The 23,911-nt window shown below is 44.9% G+C and overlaps 1 protein-coding gene across 1 annotated transcript in view; it reads right to left on the minus strand.

Annotated features, from left to right (window-relative positions):
• Window positions 1-11,849: 11,849 nt before the first annotated feature.
• The window catches only part of erfl3 (Ets2 repressor factor like 3), a 47,933-nt gene continuing 35,871 nt past the window's right edge, over window positions 11,850-23,911 (minus strand). Inside the window, exons 3-5 of the mRNA XM_028580941.1 lie at window positions 16,354-16,469; window positions 15,030-16,180; window positions 11,850-14,173 (exon numbers count right to left, since the gene is read on the minus strand). Coding sequence (XP_028436742.1) covers window positions 13,487-14,173; window positions 15,030-16,180; window positions 16,354-16,469 — 1,954 coding nt within the window. The 3' untranslated portion in view covers window positions 11,850-13,486. The remainder of the gene's footprint in view (window positions 14,174-15,029; window positions 16,181-16,353; window positions 16,470-23,911) is intronic.

The following is a 23,911-nucleotide window of genomic DNA, read 5'->3' on the forward strand; positions in this document are numbered from 1 at the left end:
GAACAAGACAGGTTGCAGATTGCTTTTGTTGAGGGCCCTTTGGAAGACTATTTGATACGACGGAAGGATAAATAAAGAATTGAAAATGGCAGGGAACACCTTGAACACACACAAACTTTTAAACTGGCTGCACTGTCCGAACAGCAGTACAGCCTCAACTACACAAGGATTCCGTAGCCAGGCATGTGCATTACATATGTGAACAGTGCTGGACTACTGTTGCATTTCTGCAAGCTCTGCACTGCAGAATATAAAAGTGATCATCAGGAACAAGGCCCACCACCATTGCTTGCACTGTATCCATTGCTTGTTATCAGTGGGCAGCTTGTAATGTCCAAATATTCAAGTTTTGAGTAAAATATCTAACTATTGCATGTATTGCAATGCAATTTGGTATAGACATTCATGCCCCTCTCAGGGAGAATTATAATAACTTTGGCGATCCCTTAACTTTTCATCAAGCTCTGTCATCAGAAATTGGATTTTATACACGTAGGCCTACGAAGAGGTGTACAGCTTTTACAGCATGCATCTACACACCCAGAGTTTTGTGTACGTACTGTACTGGGGTTACCCTCTAGATGTGATATTGTGAACAGGAACACTGTTGGCTGCAATTTCACAATATTTAATATAAATTAGTTTAATTTTTCTAGTATTTGTAAGACTTATATGTAGGTGTTAAAATAGTTGCTTATGTTTATATGACCTTCTATCCTTTGTTCTTTTTAATAACTACTTGCTGTTACAGTGGCTCCATTGCCCCACTTCAATGCAGGTTTTCATCATCTCTTTTCCTTGCATGCAACCCCAATGACCACCCCACCTCGTTAGCGAGTCCCCCTCTCTGTTTCCCCCAGCTCTGCTCTCCCCCTCTCCATGGAAGCCTGACCTCTGACCTTCACCCTTCACCCTCTCTCTGGGCGCTCATCACTGGTCTGTCAGTCAAACACCAGAGACCCTCCTCTCCTGCTGGGCTCTGCTGTCAGATCGGCCTCAGGTACAGACAGCAGCAGAGGAAAATGGGAGAAGTGGAGAAACATTGTGAGGCTGGATGAAAAGAAAAAGGAAGCGCATGATATAACCTTAGCTTGACAGAGTGGACATAGTGGTTATTTGACATAAAATAAACGTATACTTTGCCCCAAACAGTACATTATTTTGAATGAACTAGTCTAAAGCTCAGCAGTAGTCTTATCTGTTTCTTCCCACTGTCCACATTCTGTAAACTAAACATAAACTAACCCTAACTCCACACAAAGCCAGAACCACTTCAGGAATGTCTCTCACCTCGGGGTCTCTTAAAGCAGACGCTCACAGTAGCATAACCTCTGACCCTCACCTTGACCTCTCACCCAGCCCAGTCAGACATGCATGACCCATCAAACCCTGGCCAAGTGATGGAAATAGAAAACTGGAAGACTAAAAGGTTCTCAAAACAAAAGCTTTGCAGTCATGGAGATGGTGTGCTCCAATAAAACGATTAAAACCAACAATAAAACTAATACTACCATGAAATTATCCACCCAGTTCCGTCCCTGCAGCTATGAATTCTTGTTACCTAAAGGGAGACAGAGTTATCAGAGATGGCCTTGGATTTAAAATATTCAGCAAAGACACACAACTTTGAGATTACTTATTTCTATTAGCCACGCTAGCAGCATGTCTGCATGGATGACTTGTGATCTCCTGTCTTTTCTTCTAGCGGTAGAGGTAGTGTAAGGTAGATTTTTAAATTTGTTTGTATTAGATTGCAATCTCTAGGTCAAATTTGGACACACATTCACGTTATCCTCAGGATAAATTGGAATAACTTGACTTTTCATCTCCATCATCAGGCCACAATTTTAATTTGTGCAATACTTTGTTTTATGGCCAAATACCTGAAAGACTAATGACATTTTCACCGACCTCATCTGTACTTTGTTTAGTGCTAATTAGCACATTAGCATGCTAATATGTAAACCTAGTAAAGTAAATATTACACCAGCTTAGCATTAGTATGTTCGTATTGTCATTGTGCTTGTTAGCATGCTGACATTAGCATTTAGCTGTACTGAAGTGCAGCCTCAGTTTATTCATATAATGTTTTAATTTTTAACATGTATTGTACCTATATTGTGTCATCTAATTTGCACACATTTAGAATTCTATGAATTATGTCTGATTCTGCTTTTCAAATTTCCATTTAGGTTTTTAAGCATATTTGTTTTTTAGCCATCAAACTTCTACAGTCTACTTGGGGCTGAGGCTAATTCTATAAAAGCATTTTATACACAAGTGGTCTAGGAACAGATTTGTACTTTTAGTTTTGCCCACTGAACGTGTGTGCTCTTTAGGCTCTTAAGGCTTTTACTTACAGAGTGTGTTATTCAAGGAATGGAGGGGCTCTTTGTGTATCACGTGTCAGCAGAGGACAAGTCTGCTCCTGTGGCTTACAGGAGGAGGCAGCTAGGAGTCATCTGATAAATGCTGCACACAAACCGTGCAAGGTTAAGGATTTCGGGGAGATCATGCCAGCCCGTACTGGTATTAAACCTGTAGATTAAACCTTTATTGATTTGAGTTAAGGGGCGATGCCACCACAAAAGACATAAATATCAAAGTATTTATTTTATAAACCTATTCTGAAGCCTGAACAGCCACTGTATATTGATGCGATCGGCTTCATGTCACTGCTAAATGACTATAGGAAATGCAAAGAGAGCACGTCATAGCATCATTTAAGTGGTGGCACAGAAGGCCGGCATCCATACAAGATGCAGTACGGAGAACAGTAGGCCCTTGTGCTCACTGCATTCTTGTTCACAGTAACTTTACACCACTCAGCTGTTCCTCAGGGTCCACGTCATGTCCCGGAGCTGAAGACAGGCCTCTCATGGACAGGCGTTCTTGGACACAAAGATTCCTGCCTGTATTAGAGACAAAATGAGTGGTTACTAAGCTTTTCCAAACCAGGGCACCTCTTTACCTCCCCTGAAAGCAGCAGAAACGTTTTTATTTTTTATTTTTAAGATTCAGATTCAGAAGCTTTCTTTTTTAAGATTCAGAGCTATGAACTGAACTCAACTTTTTCTTATCTTTTTGTATTTACAAACATTTTTCCATTGTTGTTTTATTCTATGTTACATTATTTAATTCTACCTTTGCCTAACTATATTCATGGTACCTTGCACACTTGATTATGTATCTTTAAGGCATACTGTTTCTGCCTTCCCTGCTCTTCCTGTAAAGCACTTTGGGTCAACTGTTGTTCGTTTAAATGTAATATACAAATAAAATGACTTGACTTTTAATTCCTGTCGCATGTTATTATCTCATTGGCAACTGAGTAAAATAAAATAAAATGTGTCACAGTAAACAGCACTAAGAAATACAGTACATCAAATCAATTTAAAGTTGTATAGTATGCAGTGCGGTATTCCAACAACAGGGGGAGACATTCAACGTGAAATGACTAAGCAGAGGGTGCAAAATAAACAATTTTTTGTTTTGATGGTGCATACAAGTGCCAAGCTAGGCCTATTTCATGAAGTCTTATTTAACTTTAACACATCAGATCAGTCATTGACATTTCAGTCCTCCATGTGAGAGAAAAATGAATATGATGTTTCTTTTGGGGTCAGATAGGTCGAACAGAAAGATTGGCGGGAAGGAAAGAGAAAAAGGAAATACAAGTACCAGAGTTTCAAACAAACCACATCAATGTGTGCACACATTCGTCTGTGCTCGGTGTGACAAAGTGCCGTCGCTGTGAAAGTGCCTCACTCCTGTGCGGTGCAGCTTTTCTCTGTAGGGTAGAGGATGTGGTGAACTTACTAGCATGCCTCTGTATGTAACTGTACGCTAACTCTCACAGAGGATGCAACAGTCATGTGTGTATGTGTGTGTGCATTCACAAAGGCTTATTGCTGTGCAGCGTGTGCATGATGCACAGGTTGTGGTTATATGTGGAACACAGAGCCGGTTCTGCGCAGGTTTCTGCGAAAGCAGGCGCTCAAAGGAAGCGACGGGAGAGGGATGTGGCACAGGTGAGAGAGCACGGTGGTTCCTGTGGTCTTTCTCTCTTTCTCTCTCTCTCTCTCCTCTGCTGTGAATGGATCACCTGGATGACTGGCATGTCAACCGATGGGGGCCAGGAACCTCTACACACACACACATACTATATGATGACCCTTTCCAAGTTCAAAGAAGGTAAAACCTGTTTATGTGAGTCATACGTCACGTCACACACACTGACATATTGGGAGCACAGAAGCTTCTGTGTCCAAGAATCCTTCAAAGCACTGGTTCCCAACATTTTTCACTGGTGACCAGTTGTGTAGTCTACGTGATACGCGGGTATATGCAGTATACCCACTAAGAAAGCTCCAGGATTTCCATATACCCACCTAAAAATGTGCAATGGCACATAACAACATACTTTCCATTCTATTTTTGATATATTTTGAATTGTCGTCTGTGTTTTTCTTCGCATAGGCTGAAAAAAGGTATTTCCACCGTAAATCGGTGCATTAAAGTGTATCAGAATGCAGGAAATTAAGTCTTTGACGCTCAAAATTTCCTTGGGGGAACAGACCCAGACGCCCCACTTTGATATGTCCATTCATAGAACAGTATACCCGCTAAAATAAATTACACCACTGCTGGTTACCTCTTCAAATGAAGCTGAGTCCGCTTGTGACCCCCTCCTCACAGGTCGAATACTTCTATGACTTGTGAGAAGTTGAACTACTGAGTTATTTTCTACTCATATTGTTACATGTTAATAACTGCAAAAGGCCTGATGAGCTAAAACTTTTGGCAACCATTGCTTTAAAGCAGTGGTTCCCAATCTTTTTTCCTTGGCGCCCCCCTACTCATGTCTAAGAAAAGCTGAACCCCCGAAACCGAAGTTGAGGTAACTCTTGAGATAGAGCCTTACTTTCTTTTTTGATACAGAGGAGTTATCAGCACTGTGATGTTTCTCCGCCATGTTTCATTCATAAAATAGTGATGCCGTGGTGGCAGGAAAAACTAGGATACAACAAAATATATAATTTTCATACAGACTTTTGTATATGTTATATATTCTAGTGTATTATCATAATTTGTTTAACGTGCAAATATTTTCTTTTTTTTACCTCAACCTCAAACCAGATAAAGACTTGCGCCCCCCCTGTGATCTTTGCCGCCCCCCCCCCCAGGTTGGGAACCACTGCTTTAAAGGATAGTGGCAGATTTATTCAAGTCTATACAAAACATGTCCATATAAATGTTGAAAAGGTTATTTGTCACTGTCATCGTTTTTTCCTCTCCATTGAGGGCGTGCAGTGAGCTCACGCTTGGCCCTTTTCTGTTACCATCCCTCCAACGCTGCTAAGTAGGGAAATGCTTATGGGGAAACACAAAGAGGAAACTTCGTATTAAAAAGACTGAATTTGAAGTTCGATTTGACTCACTCAGACTGCTGAAGCCTCATATTACTTTGAGGGACTGTGGCTTTTGTCCATGATCTCTGATGATGTCATGTGTGCTTTCCTGTAACACCTTATCATGTATTTTGGAAGTGTTATGCCAAAGATTTCATGCGGACAAAAACAACCTTTAAATGTCAATCTAAAGAAATGCCATTCTTTTCTATTTTCCTAATCATATATTATATATATGTAATATGTCCATTATATATAACAGACAATGAAACAAGTTTAAGTATCAGTCCTCAAATCTACTTAAGACATTACATTATCTATGAAACGTCTTGATCAGTTCTTTAAGTATTATTATAAAATGCATTTTAGTGGTATATAATCCCTGCTGAACAATGTTTCCAAGTTGATTTGTATTTATTCATTTCAGATATTGTTTGCTTTTGCTTATATTTGTGTATGTAGCCTATGTCTCTGTATGTGTATAGGCTATAGTTGAAGCTGCATTTTGTGGTGTTCCTTGTTTTGGATACATATATTATACATTGCATGACATAAAAAATCTACAAGTAACATTCAATGCCAGCAACTCTTCGCTCCAGCGGCTCATCCTCCTCCTCTTACACACAATATGTGCCTGTGGGAGCTAGCAATGACGTCACATTAAAAGGTAAATGGGTGAGCCTGTGAGCATGATGTGGGTGAGTGGGCAGCAGCACTGCAGACAAAGTGCTTTTCTTTATTACTGCTAAACCATAGACTGTAAAGTGCTAAACATATAACCTCAGAGGCCTCTGACTCATGGCAGCCATGAGTGTGTGTTTGTGTGTGTGTGTTCATATTTCATCCATGCAACCATCAGGGAACATGAAGGCCAGGATAAATGACATGCTCTTGCTCTTTACAATTAAAAATTATTAAATTAAATGATTGAAGTAGGGAACTGTTCCTTATAAAGCTGATTTTACTATACATAATATTATATATTTTTAGCTAAGACATCTTTGAATTAGAAAAAATAAATTATTTGCAAAAGATAAATCGCAGGGCCCACCACCTGTGGGAGGAACCGTTGGGGTCGGGTGCGATGCCACATGGGTGGCAGTGAAGGTCAGGGGCCTCGACGGACCAGACCCGGGCGGCAGACGCTGGCTCTGGGGACGTGGAACGTCACCTCTCTGTGGGGGAAGGAGCCGGAACTGGTGCGGGAGGTGGAGCGCTACCGGTTAGATCTGGTGGGGCTTACCTCTACGCACAGTCTCGGTTCTGGAACCATACTCCTGGATAGGGGTTGGACTCTTTTCTTCTCCGGAGTTGCCCAGGGTGTGAGGCGCCGGGCGGGTGTGGGGATACTCACAAGCCCCCGGCTGAGCGCCGCTGTGTTGGAGTTTACCCCGTGGACGAGAGGGTCGCCTCCCTACGCCTGCGGGTTGTGGGGGAAAACTCTGACTGTTGTTTGTGCATATGCACCAAACAGGAGTTCGGAGTATTCGGCCTTCTTGAGACCTTGACTGGAGTCCTGCATGGGGCTCCAGTGGGGGACTCCATTGTTATGCTGGGGGACTTCAACGCACACGTGGGCAATGATGGAGACACCTGGAGAGGTGATTGGGAGGAACGGCCTCCCTGATCTAAACCAGAGTGGTTGTTTGTTGTTGGACTTCTGTGCTAGTCATGGATTGTCTATAACGAACACCATGTTCGAACATAGGGATGCTCATAAGTGTACCTGGTACCAGAGCACCCTAGGCCAAGGTCAATGATCGATTTCATAATTGTTTCATCTGATCTGAGGCCGTATGTTTTGGACACTCGGGTGAAGAGAGGGGCAGAGCTGTCAACCGATCACCATCTGGTGGTGAGTTGGGTCAGGGGTGGGGAAGACTCTGGACAGACCTGGTAAGCCCAAACGTGTAGTGCGGGTAAATTGGGAACGTCTGGAGGAGGCCCCTGTCCGACAGACTTTCAACTCACACCTCCGGGCGGAGCTTTTCGTGCATCCCTGTGGAGGCTGGGGGCATTGAACCCGAGTGGACAATGTTCAAAGTTTCCATTGCTGAAGCTGCGGCGAGGAGCTGTGGTCTTAGGATCTTAGGTGCCTCAAGGGGCGGTAACCCACGAACACCGTGGTGGACACCAGTGGTCAGGGAAGCCGTCCGACTGAAGAAGGAGTCCTTCCGGGATATGTTATCTCGGAGGACTCCGGAGGCAGTTGCAGGGTACCGGCGGGCCGAAGGGCTGCAGCCTCTGCCGTGAAAGAGGCAAAGCAGCGGGTGTGGGAGAAGTTTGGAGAAGACATGGAGAAGGACTTTCGGTCGGCACCAAAGTGTTTCTGGAAAACTGTTCGCCACCTCAGGAGGGGGAAGGGGGGAACCATCCAAGCTGTGTACAGTAAGGATGGGACACTGTTGACCTCCACTGAGGAGGTAATAGGGCGGTGGAGGGAGCACTTTGAGGAACTCCTGAATCCGACTAATCGCCCTCTATGTTAGAGGCAGAGCTGGAGGATAACGGGGATTGTCGCCGATTTCCCAGGCGGAAGTCACTGATGTAGTCAAACAACTACACAGTGGCAAAGCCCCGGGATTGATGAGATCCGTCCAGAAATGCTCAAGGCTCTGGGTGTGGAGGGGTTGTCCTGGTTGACACGCCTCTTCAACATTGCGTGAAGTCTGGGACGGTGCCAAAGGAGTGGCAGACTGGGGTGGTGGTTCCTCTTTTTAAAAGGGGACCAGAGGGTGTGTGCCAATTATAGGGGTATCACACTTCTCAGCCTCCCTGGTAAAGTCTACTCCAAGGTGCTGGAAAGGAGGGTTCGGCCGATAGTCGAACCTCGGGTTGAGGAGGAACAATGCGGATTCCGTCCTGGTCGTGGAACAACGGACCAGCTCTTCACTCTCGCAAGGATCCTGGAGGGAGCCTGGGAGTATGCCCAACCGGTCTACATGTGTTTTGTGGATTTGGAGAAGGCGTATGACCGGGTCCCCCGGGAGATACTGTGGGAGGTGCTGCGGGAGTATGGGGTGAGGGGGTCTCTACTCAGGGCCATCCAATCTCTGTATGACCAAAGTGAGAGCTGTGTCCGGGTTCTCGGTAGTAAGTCGGACTCGTTTCAGGTGAGGGTTGGCCTCCGCCAGGGCTGCGCTTTGTCACCAATCCTGTTTGTAATATTTATGGACAGGATATCGAGGCGTAGTCGGGGTGGGGAGGGGTTGCAGTTTGGTGGGCTGGGGATCTCATCGCTGCTCTTTGCAGATGATGTGGTCCTGATGGCATCATCGGCCTGCGACCTTCAGCACTCACTGGATCGGTTCGCAACCGAGTGTCAAGCGGTTGGGATGAGGATCAGCACCTCATCCCAACCAAGTACCTTGGGGTTTTGTTCGCGAGTGAGGGGACAATGGAGCGGGAGATTGGTCGGAGAATAGGCGCAGCGGGTGCGGTATTGCATTCAATCTATCGCACCGTTGTGACGAAAAGAGAGCTGAGCCAGAAGGCAAAGCTCTCGATCTACCGGTCAGTTTTCGTTCCTACCCTCACCTATGGTCATGAAGGCTGGGTCATGACCGAAAGAACGAGATCCAGGGTACAAGCGGCCGAAATGGGTTTCCTCAGGAGGGTGGCTGGCGTCTCCCTTAGAGATAGGGTGAGAAGCTCAGTCATCCGTGAGGAGCTCGGAGTAGAGCCGCTGCTCCTTTGCGTCGAAAGGAGCCAGTTGAGGTGGTTCGGGCATCTGGTAAGGATGCCCCCTGGGCGCCTCCCTAGGGAGGTGTTCCAGGCACGTCCAGCTGGGAGGAGGCCTCGGGGAAGACCCAGGACTAGGTGGAGGGATTATATCTCCAACCTGGCCTGGGAACGCCGATCCCCCCAGTCGGAGCTGGTTAATGTTGCTCGGGAAAGGGAAGTTTGGGGTCCCCTGCTGGAGCTGCTCCCCCCGCGACCCGACACCGGATAAGCGGACGAAGATGGATGGATGGATGGAAATCGCTTTACATTCAAAACAAATAGTTTGACATACGAAATACGCTCTTTACGGTCTGGTCTTAGAAGACAAGATTAATACTCTCTTACCGGTTCGTTGAATATGAAGCTAAAGCTAGCAGTCAGTTAGCTTAGCATGGCATAAAGAGGTTCCCTGGTGAAAACGGGGAAACCAGTAGTAAGCCTGGCTCTGTCAAATATTATACTATGTTTTATATAGTTTGTCAATAGAAAAAAACAGTTTTAAAACGATAATTGACCGTTGCGGTTACATTTTAGGCTATTTCTTGGCTGAAAGTCGTTGCCAGGCAACCAGTGGAGACTAAAGTTAGTTACCGGCGTTTATATACTGTCTAGGTTACCGGTCACGGGCATGGATGTATTAAGAGAACATGGGCAGGAAATTAAACTTTTGCCATTTCCTTCCAGAAAGCGCAGTTGTGGGGACTAATTTTTTAGTTTATTGTAATTTTGAAGTATATAGATACCAAAAGGCCTCATTGCTGTTGACGAGACAAAAAAGTCAGAGGGGTTAATCTCTTTGTTTACAAAATAAAATTCCACTGTCTGATTATGTTTTATTAATATGGACGAATGAAAGAAGAGCAGACATAAACAAACACAATGATATTCATATTGGGTTTCAAACGGTTTTAATTAACCCTGATTACAGCTTAATTACAAGTTTGAAAAAGAAAAACACGAAAGAAGTGGAGAAATTCAATGTTACATCATGGTATTAACTCCCATCTCTCCATCTGAGTGTTATGTAACTGCTCGAGGGAGACAAGGCGAAAGAAGAGAGACTGAAAGAGGGAGAAGATACACAGTCAAACAATACACATCTTTTTTCTTCTTCTAAAATGATACAACCCCCCACCCCTCCAAAACAAATGAAAAAATATACAGAAGCAAAGAGAGAAAAAAAAGGTAACATTATAAAATAAAAATTACAATACATGACAAAATAGATAAAATCACTCCCCCTTTGCCCCTAAATATAATCCTCCACCACTGCCATTTCCTCTCAGTCCTGATGTTATTTCTCTGTCAGCATCAAAATTAATATTACACATTTTAGTTATATTACATTTGTAAAAACTAAAGACAAGAAAAAGGTCTCTGGTTGGGGGCTTGAAGGTTTGAAACAGGGAAAGTTTGGGGGGATTCCACATCATCCAAAGTGATGTAACACAACATAAAAAAGCAACAGCTAACAGAGCCATGGAATAATAATAATGCCAGGTGGAGAGGTAAATAACCCAATGAGAACAATATTAACAACAATAATCAATAGCAGTATTGACATCAGAAAAATAAACTGAGAAACCTTTCTTTTGATAGAGAAATGTAATCTTTGTGCTGTTTGTCTACCGTTCTTTGAATGTAGAGCCTGAAACAGGATGTGAGAGAGTCTGCGTTACAATCAATCGTTTCACCCTGCAATATCATGACTGACTCAGATCACGCCGCAATTTGCAGGAAGTCAGACAATGCCTCAAACAGAGTGAGGAAAAATTAAACAGAAAAAAGAGAGAAAGAGTGCAGAGCAGGTAAGACTGATGTCTCATCTGTTGCTGAGATATGAAAAGTAGTAATAAGGCAGCTGTCAGTTTACAGTTATACAGACACAGGACTTAGTGTGTGTGTGTGTGTGTGTGTGTGTGTGTGTGTGTGTGTGTGTGTGTGTGTGTGTGTGTGTGTGTGTGTGTGTGTGTGTGTTGTGACATGCTCCAGTCCAGACCACAGGGGTCTGATGAGGAAATTCAATCAGCTCAGCTACACAGACAGCCTGGAGGCCATCTATCTCACAGTTTGCTGCTATAGATCCGTCTTGTCGCTGGTCAGGCAGGGACAGGCCACTGGTCAACATGGCTCAGTTAACCAATCAGACGCCTGGATGTACTTGCCACAAAGACGAAAAGTATAATAATTTGATGTGCATAGTTTGAGGAGAGGGCCTTTAAAGACAGGGCCTCCCATTTCCAGGCTATCTTACAGTAATGATGAACCCCTTTACTCCCGCTGCCTCCGCCCCAATCCAGAGCTGCTGTGAACTTTGAAGCATTATGCTAACTGGCCTAAAAGACAGGAAAGGATTACTTCTTTATAATCCATGAGCTAACTATGAGCACACCCACACACACACACAGAGGGCCTGTAGAGGTGGCCTGGGGCCAGGACAGCTTGGGTTGGGGAGAACCCCACTGAGCTGAGCGAGACTGTACGGACAGGAAAGAGCAGAGTGTTGCGTGCGGAAAGGGCAAGCTACTGCAAATGAAGTGAACAGCAGAGTGAGCCACACATCTGAATCATTAGCAGTCTGTTTGAGTCCTGTTTTTTCCTTTTCTAGCTGGTCTTGTTCTGGTAGACTGGCCTGGGCTGTTCTTCTCTGGCTTGTTTTTCTATAAGACAAATTTACAAGAAGAACCCGGACCCCCACCCCGCTTCATTCTGCCCACCCCATCTCCATACCATATTACCCAGTGAGTGGCATGACATGTCTTACCATTCAAAATAATTCACTTACAAAAAAATTGTGAATCAATCATATCATTAAAATGCTTTCGTTCTTCTTAAAATCTCACTTTCTTAATAATTTCATTTAGAATATATAAAGATATAGTCTGTATGTGTGTGTGTTATTAGAGCTCAGTTTGCACTTTTGTACATGCTATAAAAACAAGGCATAGAGAGGCATTGTGTGTGTGTGTGTGTGTGTGTGTGTGTGTGTGTGTGTGTGTGTGTGTGTGTTTTTGCTGGTTTAGTTTAACACTATCTATGATTGTTAGAGGAGCTTCAGCTGGTGAACGAGGATTCTGTGCTGCTGGGACCTAAAGAGAAACTATTTTCAGTGTACAAGCCATGTTAGGTGAAGTGAGAGGGCTAGTTAACAGTTACTTGAACCCCTCAAATCCTTCCTCCCCCTGCTGCCTTCCCCTTGTGGTCCCCTCAGCAGTCCTTTCTCTACGCTGAAGTACTTCTTCATTCTTCTCTTTTCCTCTCCTCACATCTCCCTGGGGTTGAAATTATTTCTGTGAGTGGAGTCATGATCTTTCCACAGGTGGTCCGCAAGAGAAAGAGGGGCAGGACAGGAGAGACAGAAAGAAGGTTATATAAAAGTCAAAAGCTCTGAGAGAACAGTGTGCCAGAGTCAAAGTCTGTGGATGTGTAAATGTGAATGTGTCTTGCGTCACAGTGAACATTGTTAAGTGTCCATAAGCAATGCTTTCACTGTGAGTCCCCTTCACTGTTGGCTGGGTTTTTTTGTTGTTGTTTGTTTTGCTTGTGTGTGTTTGTGTGCATGAATCCAATAAACATACAGCAATAGGCTTCCCTGAGTGGAGTGGGCCAGGTTTAAGAGTCAGTTAGACAACACCCAACAGCCCCACTATTCATGCTCAGAGACACACTTTCCTTTTTTCCCCCGTGATTTTTCAATATCTACCAAACTTTACAAGGGTTTCATGAGTTAAAGATGGATTACTCGTAGCAGTCCTCTCCTTTCTTTGCTCTCTTCCATGTCACACCAGGGCTGTGGGTTTTTAGATACAGGCACTTATCAAAGTCCCGTCAGCTTATAGGAAAATAAAACATAAGAGAGTGTGCACATCCTCATCCTAGGTGTGTTGCTGGGTTTTTAGGGGGTGTGTGTCCCCTCAGGAAAGTGCTGAGTGGCTGCTGATCCTATTGATGGGGCCTAAAGGCAGGAGCTGTGCTACTGGGGCAGGGCATCTGTAGCTTCACTGGCCAGGTGGGAGGTGAACTTGAAGCCAAGTTCATGATGGAGCCTCCTTCTGATTTCAGCACTATTACAGTCACTTTGCCTGGGATGAGTCTGAGTGAGTCCAACCTCCCAAAGGATGTGTCCCAGAAGAGCCTTGATCCAGGATTGGTGGGGCGTCTGACAGAACAAGAGTCAGGCTGTCTTTGAGATGTCGGTTTTCTATGTGTTTATTGGACTGTGCTCTCAGTTCACTGGAGGTTTCAGGAATCTAGTTTGTCAGTGTGGGAGAGGGATCACAGAGGAACCATTTACATACTCCTGTGCCACCTCCAGTGCTACTGGAGCAGTAGTGTTTGGGCTTTGTCTCTCATCAGCAGTCTTTGTTCTCCAGAGACAGCTGTGCAGTGGCGCGATGCAGCTCAGCGCTCACCCTACGCTGTGAGGCCAACGGTGTGGCTAAAGAGCCCTCGTATGCCAACGGGGGAGGACTGTCCCCTTCTCCACTGCCTGTCCCATCCTCCTCCATCTCCATCCGTCCATTACTTTGCCTTCCTCTTTCCCTCTCCTCCTCTGGCCGCACTTTCTTGTCGTCTGACTCCTCCTGTGAGGCCTCCATGCGCTGGTCTTCGCTCCAGCGCCTCTTGAAGCGCAGCTTAAGGGGGATGCACTTTGTCTGTGACGCTCCCGCCGAGCCCGTCTGAGGTGGGGGTGTGTTACTGTCCCCTGGTTCGGTGGGTTCACTCTTAAGAGTGGGCAGCATTCGATGGAGTGGACTGGAGTGTGTGTGCTGCGAGGTGAAGAAGGGCATCAGGCCAGGTGGAGGCGGAGCAGGGGCTTTGAAGACATCCTCGTCCAGGTCCTCATCAGGATGGGGGTGATGTTGGGGCGCGGCTGTGCCGTTAGCAAGGTGTTGGTGGTGTTGGCGGTGGTGGTCAGGGGCTCTGGAGTGGCGAGGGGAGAAGAGTTCAAACTCCTCATCCCTCTCATCTGGGTCCTCGTCACTAATGTCGGTCACCTCCACCTCTTCCTCTGACTCGATATCAGAGATGGGCTCCACCTGGACAGACATACAAATGGGAACAGAGACAAAGATGAACACAGCAGGAAAACAGAAAATGGAGAAACTCACTGACAATTAATTAGTAGAAAATTTGAGTCCAGCAATGTTTAAGAAACCGTGAACACAATTGAAGTCAGCTTTAATTATATATATTACTGTAAATGTAGCTTTAATAAAAACAAGTTTGCTTTAAAGTACCCATATTATGCTCATTTTCAGGCTCATAATTGTATTTAGAGGTTATATCAGAATAGGTTTAATTTTCAAAAAACCCCATATTTTTGTTGTACTGCACATTGCTGCAGCTCCTCTTTTCACCCTGTGTGTTGAGCTCTCTGTTTTAGCTACCAAGTGAGGCATCACACTTCTATTCCATCTTTGTTGGGAGTCGCACATGCGCAGTAGCTAGGTAAGGACTCCTAGCCAGTCAGAAGCAGAGTATGAGGGCGTGCCATGCTAGCAGATAGGCGAGCATTATAACGTGTTACAAAGTGACCCACGTTCAGCACGGCAGTAAAGGCTGGACTACAATAGAGCTGTTTGGAGCAGTTTGTGAACAGTGTTTTCTGTTGGAGATGGTAAGTCTCTTTTGGGCTGACTTTGGGCTTTTTCACTTTGTACACCTATAACGTGCACAAAAAGATATATAACACAATATAGGAAAGGGAAAAAGCCAAAAAGCATAATATGAGCACTTTAAGATAATATATGGCAATGGAGTGTTGTTAATATTGTAGATTGAATATACATGTGTCTTTTTAAGATCTTGTGGTGATGTAACCCATTTTCCCTATGTAACTTTGAGATTGCTGCGTAGATCATAATGGGGGATATTTGGGTCTGTGTATCTCACCTTTATCTTGGGAAGTCCTGCACTGTTTAGAGACTGCGTTGAGGAGGAGGCAGAGATGAGGCCTGAGCCGCTGGCTGAGCTCAGGTCGCTGCCGAATGACAGCGAGGAACCCAGGCCAGAGGTAGACGACATGGACCCAGATCCTGAGGACAGTGAGCTCTGCCTGGGTTTACTCTGGCTTTGACTCTCCCTGTGCTTCCTACCCAGTGGCGGTGGCTGCAGCTTGAACTTGAAGGGAGACATGTGTGGAGGCTCCTCACCCAGGTGGAGTGGGTGATGCATGGGATGAGAATGGGTGTGAGGATGGGCAGAATGAGGTGGATGCGGGTGGTGGTGGGCAGAGTGAGCCAGAGGTGGATGGTGGTGCCGTTCTCCTCCCCTCTCTCCTCCCCCTGCAGTCGCTGCTCTTTCTGCTCTCTCGGCAGCTCCTCTCTCTCCGCTCAGACCAGCCTTGTCTGCGGCGGGCCGGTGGGGCTGAGGGATGACGATGTTGGGGTAATGGAGGAAAGCTCTGGGGCTGAGGCCGTAGTTGTACACCGACTGGGTGTGGGCCTGCAGGTAGCGCTTCATGTCCTCTGGGTTAAAGGAGAAGTGGGAGCCTAACATGGGTGACAGGGTGGGAGAGGGGGTGTAGGGGAGGTGAGATGTCGGGGTCATGGAGAGCGCTGGGGACAGAGGAGGGGCTAGGAGGCCAGCTCCTCCTGGCCCTGGCAGAGGGGACACGGGGAAGGGCGACAGGGAATCTGGGTGGATCCGGTGCCCTGTGTGACCACGGGAGCCTGGGTGCCCTGCAGGGTTACCCGGTCCTCCATACATGCGGAACAGGGCTTCATGAGACAGACGGGGATGGATGATACTCCGGTAACCTCCTCCTCCACCACCAGATCCTCCTCCTCCACTCACACCCCTCTCTCCCCTCTCCTCCCCCGCTCCAGTGTTGCCTTCCTCAATCTCAGAATTGACAGAGGTGCCGTCGCTGCAATCGCTGACGGAGCCTCGTGCCATTCGTCGGGCCACAGAGCTGAACATGCCACCGGGGCTGCGCAGATCCTCGTTCGGGGAGAGGACTTCGGAGGGCGTCGAGGGAGGAAAGCGGAAGTGAGTCCCTGCACCGGAGGGGACAGGAGGGGCACTCTGAGGAACGCTGCTTCCTGGAGGCGTCAAGGAAGGGACAGAGGAAGAGAGAAAAAAATTAAGAGTTGGAGAATACTGAGAAATAATATATAATGCTCTCCACACACACACACACACACACACACACACACACACACACACACACACACACACACACACACACACACACACACACACTGTAGAGGTTTACCAGTGGAGCCCATGTCGATAAAGGGGTAGTTGACCAAAACCAGTTTATTGAAGTTGAACTTATAGGTGAACCTCTTCCCTTTGGTCTTATGGAGGATCCTCTTGTTGTAGTAATATCTGAAAAAGAAAATACAACAGATGTGATATCAAATGTGTCAAATATTGAGAAAGACACACTGTGATCACACACACCTAGTGTAAAGACAAATATAAAGTCCCACATCAGGGCTGACTTACTTAACTGCATATTATCTTATGCAACAATGTTGATGTCTACCACTAAGAAATATAAATACTGGCCTATTAACAGTCAAACATTTAATTTAAAATGTACACCTCATTTTAAAATATTATTCTGTTCCTGAAGTAATTGAAACAATGACAGATGCGCCTGCACACTCAAGCACGCACTTTAATAAGCATGAGTCACCCCCCAACTCCTGTCTAATGATAGATATTACAGAGTGTTGTATGACATTTGCACAAAGCAGACCCAGTAAAGGGAGGGGGCAGGGGAGGAGGGGGAAAAAGACAGAAAACAGATAGATGAGAAGCAGTGGATGGACTGAAGCAGGAGAGATGGTATCTGGAGAGATAAACAAACAATTAGGACCAGAGGTCAATGTATAATGCCAAATGTAGATTGTTAATGCATTGTAAGGCCACACGGATGTGTGAGCAGTTGCGTGCATGTTTAACAGGTGTGTGACTCATGTTACTTTTTGTGGATTTTGTATGTGCGGTATCTTCAGTAATCTATACCTGTCTAACGGATGGTCAGGAATTTTAAAGTGTCTTTAAGGGTCTTTTATTACATACGACAACAGCTTCTGTCATTCATTTTGCTAGATGGACCCATCTCTTTATGTAACAGCAAAGCAAATCCACCAATAATTCAAATCTTTATCTGTTTATGTAATGGCCATTCTCTCAGTTGTTTAAGCATTCTCTCTCCCATGGGTCCTGCCTACAGTACAAGGCTTCATTTTTATTAATCTTTGTCCAGCTCTTTATGTAACATCATTCTGCTTTCTTCCCCAGATCCACATCCACTTTATGTAACCTCTAGATTCCTGTCTGCCAACCCTCACACACTGAGGGAGACAGAGCAAAGAAAGAGGAAGAGATAAAGAGCAAGAAAGGAACAAAGGCGGTGTGTTTGTCCGTGAGGGAGATTACAAGCTTGTGTGGCATGCTCGCCAAAACTACCACCTATCCTTTCCAACACTACCCCTGGCTATTGAACACAATATTTAACCAGACTGCACATTTGCTCATCATGTCTGCATACCTACCTGCTTTTATAGCACTAGGCTCTGCTTTTCCTTCCTCCAGCATGATGTGTCTGCTAGCACAAGTTAAGTGAAGTGTGCTGACAAAGATAGGGGCTTCAGGGTATGTAGGTAATGCAGAGTAAATCAGAGCCCATTGACTCATTATAATGAATGGTAGTTATCCAGACAGCAGTGTGTGTGTGTGTGTGTGTGTGTGTCTGTCGGTTTGGTGGTGGGGAGGCGTCGCCCTTCACCCCCTCTTATTATGCTTATTACACAGACTGGTTGGAACGTTTTTACTCTGGGAACAGACTGTTGCTCTTTTTCACTTGTTCTCTTCTCCCATTATCCTTCTGATACCTCTCTCTCTCTCATCAATCCACCTCCCCCTCTTTATCCCAACTCTCTCCCTGCGCTATCCACTCGTCCCCTGAGGCTATGGGAGAGGGTGAGGGAGTGAGGGAGAGACAGGACAGGCCTGCACTGTTGAAAACATTGTTTACGCCAGGCACAAAGCAGCATGTAATTTCTGCTCAAGGGGAGACACTCACAAGGGCCGAGAAGGAGGGGAGAGAAGCAGTTGGGAGCAAGGGGAAGGGCAGAGACAGGCAGGAAGTCAAGCAGAATTAAAAGGACTGTGATCAAATTAGCTGATGATAGAAAAGTCAACAAGCTGTGCTAGGGTCCACATATGGGTCTAGTATAAATGCAGATTTCAAGAGAAAAATCCAAAGTATCTAAACATTATTTATTTTGTGCAACTGGAGCAAAATGTTATGACATACTGCACTTTTATGAACTTTTGAACTATCACAATGAAATATGATATAAATTAGTTGCGAGCTTATTGGGTAAACCTAAATAAAATTAGGGCATTCTAATGGTAAGCAACTAATTGCCTCCATCACACTAGTGAGCCAACACTGTAAATAAGCGGCCTGCCAAAGTTTCCTACAATTTACCTGACTTGTTTTTGTTTCTATCTGCAAATGGACATACAAAAAAGTAGCTAAAGGCTAAACCTTCTGTCCCACCACTGCATCACTTTGTTGTCAGGGGAATTTCTCCCTTGTTTGCATGACGTTAGACATTTTCAACTTTCAACCTCTCCCTTTTTTCATGTCATTGATAACACCATTCATCAGCACCAAACTACAGCTTCCAAAATGTCAATAAAGTTGAACCAACCCCTCTAGAAAAGAAATGAACATTATAACCTTTATGATGGAAGATTTATTGTGAGCTGTTGTATTAGACTGCATTCATTTTAGATAAAGTGTATAATTGGCATAAATATGGACCCATCCCAAAGGCCAATAATATCAGTGTGCTGACACATCTGCCTGACCCTGGCTCATGGCAGTTGGATAGTAGGGAGTGTAGCCAACTAAAATCTTGTGTGCGCTTGAATGCACACATGCAGCTCATACAAAGAATGCTGCAATGCAAAGTTGGAAGCAGACAACAACTTTGCGTAATCCTAGCCGCAGCAACTGAAGCTGTGTTTGGAGGACATGGTCACCCATTCTTTCTCCATGCCCCCTCCTCCTGCACCGTCATACAGGCAGACAGTCTTTGAAGAGCATTTGAACTCACTTCAAAAGAGAAGAAAGAGATTCTTTGAGTGCCTGTGTTTAGCTGCCCACCGCAGCATATAACTGACATCTCATTCAGGCATACTCCAAACACATGGGTGCCCCCACACACCCCCAGCATGCATCACCCAGGAAACGCAGCTTTATCCCGCTCTCTTGTTTAACCAAAATAGTAGATTGATCAATCAGTGCAAGTATGGATTTAGTCAAAGCCTTGAGGGGAACTGAGGAGAGGCTTTCTATCAGTTGCTACTATGTGTGATTTTAGGCCAGGGATTAAGGCAGCGATTACACAGACCTGCTGTGTGTGGTCCAAAACATTATGATCAAAGCACACACACACACACACACACACACACACACACACACACACACACACACACACACACACACACACACACACACACACACACACACACACACACACACACACACACACACACACACACACACACACACACACACATTTCAAAACAGCACTTTAACCAGGATGGAAGCCATTTAACAAACAAGCCAACTAATAACAAAAGTTATTACGTAAAAGGAGTTTATTATTTACAGCTTATTATAACTTAATTGTAATAGGTTGCTTATAGCTCTATCCATGGGTTCTATTGGATATGACAACATTGTATTCGTCAAGAAATTGCTTAGATTTCAAAAGGCAGCAACATCGCTAAAAAATAGGTCCAACAAGGCACCAAAAACAAGAAGTCAGACTAACATTCCAATAAGTTTGGCTTACCTGAGGGTTTGTTTACAACCTATAAAATTGTGATTGATAATGTTTGTTGCCCCCCCATTGGACTCAAGGTCTAAAACAGGAAATATCAACACACACACACACACACACACACACACACACACACACACACACACACACACACACACACACACACACACACACACACACACACACACACACACACACACACACACACACACACACACACACACACACACACACACACACACACACACACACACATTGTTGGGCTGTAAATAGGCGCCGACTGTGACAGGAAGTTGGGATTACAATACTCCCCATGAGCCCCGTGTTTATTTTCTGCCTCTTTCGTCAGCATTGGCTGTTACACATACACACCCCAGCCAGATCCTTCTCTACGGACAAGCACAAACACACACCAGTTGTTGACACTCCGGTGTGTGTGTGTACAAGTTGCACACGCAAAAGTGTTTTGTGTAGAAACAAGGTTTGACTAGTGTTACTGTCTTTCAAAAAGAAAATTTGTTTGTGCAGGGATGTGGGTGTATATATATATATGTGTGCGTTTGTCTGTGAAGAGGGGGATCTAGTCCGATTAGGATGGTCACATGCTCTGGGGGTGCATACTCAAGCACACTTTGGTGTGTGCGTGTATTCCACACTCATAGAAAATAAAGGCCTCATTCAGTCAGGGACAATGACATACACACAACACTGTTATACGCTGAACACATACATGCTGCAGATAAAGACAATGGAAAGACAATGCACACAAGCATAAGTTGAACACAAAGTCATACAGTGGTACTGTCCCTGGGTGCTCCCTCTGCACTTTCTCTCTGGCCCTGGGTGTTTCCACACAATGCGCTGATGTAGAGAGGCCTTCTGACCTAAACAGGCCCAGCCAGATAGGTGAGTAACACTGTGTGCATATGCAGCAGTATTTCCTGCAGGATGTGTGTAATGTGTTGACTGGGGTTACTTCTAAATGCACAGCAGAGCCAGTTTAAGTGCAGCAGTTTAAAAATGGCTACTGGATTTCCGGGCTTTCCTTGGAAGACTGGAGCAGTGGCATTAAACGTTCATACTCCACCATAGTACCATCAATCCACTTAAAAAGTAGGTTATTAGATGCATGTTCTCATGTAGTGTTAGTATACAATAAATGGTAAAATGTTCTGAATTTAAAGCATCACCATACCCAAGAATCTTGTGGAACTTTCATTCTATTTAACTGTTTCTCTGTGGTGGCAATTTTCCATCTGTGGTGGCCCATCGCAGTTAAATGAATGTTGGGACATGAAGCAAACACTACAAACATGTGTGCAAGCAAGCATGCATTGGCAAGAGCCTGTGCACAATGGTGCATTTGTGTATGTGAATTTGCACATGTGCTATGTTGTTAATCTTTGCCAGCTGTGCGTGGCAGTCCCCCTGACCTCTGACCACTGTGTTGGAGCCAATAAGGGCTGCTGACTGGAGGGCAGGGGGGCCTGGAGGTCTCTAGGAGCTGGGACCTCTTAGCATGATTACACTCATTAAGCCAGCATTCTGCAATGATTGATTGGCAACAGGCTTCATTTCCCCTACTCACTCTCGTTTGTGGATCGGTACAAGTCTCACTTATGAGAGTGAGACAGTGGTGCAGGGAAACAGGAGGAAGGGGGAAGACTTGGCCCTTTTATTAGTGGACAGGTTTACTTTCACGTCCTACCAAAATAAATGATTCCTCAAGACAAAAATGCACTCGATTGTTAAAGATGTTGTCCTTGCTTTCATTTATTAATTACCAAAAATATCAGATAGCCCTGACCTCAAAGCCCTGACACACTCTGGACAACACCAACAGGCCTTAATATTCTATTGCTTGGTTTTTTTCCCCCCCACATTTGATTCACTGTAACAAGGCAGAACAACAAAGTCATTCATTACTAATTAAAAAAAGCAATACTATAGAATTAGTCTAACCTCTTTCAACGTCAAGCATGTTCACATGCACACACTTGCACATCAACACACACGCAGTGGGAGTGTAATCCTCTCAACAGGAGTGGGAATTTCACAGCGGCCGTTGGAGCGGGACACCAAGATGACGCATGGACTGTGAGGCTGTGTCCCCTTAACGGCAAGCCAACTGATACGCATATGTCCACACACACAATGCAGCAGCGCTGATTAAGGGAATTTCCATCATGTGCATGGCAGACAGGAAAGAATAAAACAATTGAGGTAAAAATAATAATTAGAAAGGCTAAGTCATAAAAAGAACACTTCAAAACAGGCGGGCTTTTTCAAGTATGTGAGCATGTGTGTGTATGCTAATTGCCACATGCCGACTGTGGTCTCCATTATTAGCAGACTCCAGGTTTTCTCCATATGAAGGGCACAAGGAGGCCTGCTAGCCAACAGTTTGCTCCATATGGGGACTGTTACCATGCACATGTGTGTTTGTGTGCCTCCTTTATAACTTCATTAATCTTTAGTGCCAGTAATCCTCTTGCCACATTACTATTGATGTGCGTCTTCCGAGGTTACATTTCCAGTGTTTCTTGCAGTGAAGGACTGTCAACAGCTCTGGTGTCAAATCAGGTGACTACATGGACGTAGGTGTGTGCATGTGTGTGACGTTTTGTTGACTGTCCTTCCCAATTTGAGCCTGAAGGGACTCTGCTCAATTTACAGGCACAGAGGGAGACAACCTGGCTGTAAGAGGGTGGATGAGGACACGAGTGCCAGAGGGGAAACTCCTGTGTAGAAAACGTTTTGATAATCAGCCTCTAAGGCCAGTTTATCAGGGGGCACTAAGACCTGCTATATATGCACTTCCTGCAGCCTAAGCTCCAAATCTGTTGCAGCTCTAGAGGATGGACATGCTATAAATACACAGCTTGACCACAAGTATCCTCATCCATATTCTGTTTCTCTCTAATTCAGGAATCCTAAATCTGGACTCCAAGTCTGAATGTGTATGTGTGTGTGTCTCATGCACACATTAGTCCATGTTAATTCCCTCTGTCCCCATAGGATCCCATCTGTAACATACATTATCTTAATCTCACCAGTGTTAATGACTGAACATAAGTCTCCCCACCCTAAATTATGTAATTCAATGCATTTCACTCCTTTAATGGCCTATGTTGGCTTTCTTTAAAGTGCTTAGCCTAATCTTGGCTCTGTTTGGCTGTAAACAACAAGATGAGTTAATGGGATGCTCTTCTTACTAAAACTGGCATCAGCTGAGAAGAGTCCCCCAGGGATATGTGATGTCCGTAATTCTGAGCTCTAATGTGCTGAGAGGCCACAGTGGTATAGGATAGATCACAAGATTGATTAGATATTAGGGGTGTGAATCTTCACTGGCCTCATGATTCAATTCTATTACGATTATCCTGTCAACGACTCGATACGATTTGATATCATGATGCATAACTTCCGGCAAATTTAAGATTTGCTCTGCAAGTCAGTCTGGCCAAGAGCCCATTCAAGCCCATTTCCAATTTTTCCAAATCGAGGCACCAATTACAACCGTTGAGGTGGGCTTTACATGATGACGATAGCGCAGCGAAGGTAAGCAGCTTTTTGTTTACATTCATCATGACGGCCTCCGAAGCGCAGCAACCCGTCGATGCCGCTGTCGCTGCTATGTCACACGGATCTTTGGTCTGATTGCCCAGAACCTTTTCAGTTACAACTGAGAAGGGTCTGGTGTCAACCAGGCTATAACAATGCACCACCTCCTCAAATGTATTATATACAGTATATTGCTACACATGGTTTTCATCAACCATTTCCAGATTTATATGAACTCCCATTTTTATTGCATCTACTCTTAAAAAGACAGTTCCTAAATGTAGCGGAGTCTGAACACATAAGACAACAGACAAAAAGGCAAAAACTGAAAAAGCAAACTGAAAACCAACAAGCAATATCAGTAGGCAATATTCGATTATTGTCTGTCACTAC

This window comes from Perca flavescens, chromosome 6 (genome assembly GCF_004354835.1).
Source record: "Perca flavescens isolate YP-PL-M2 chromosome 6, PFLA_1.0, whole genome shotgun sequence".
In the NCBI taxonomy this organism is placed as follows: domain Eukaryota; kingdom Metazoa; phylum Chordata; class Actinopteri; order Perciformes; family Percidae; genus Perca; species Perca flavescens.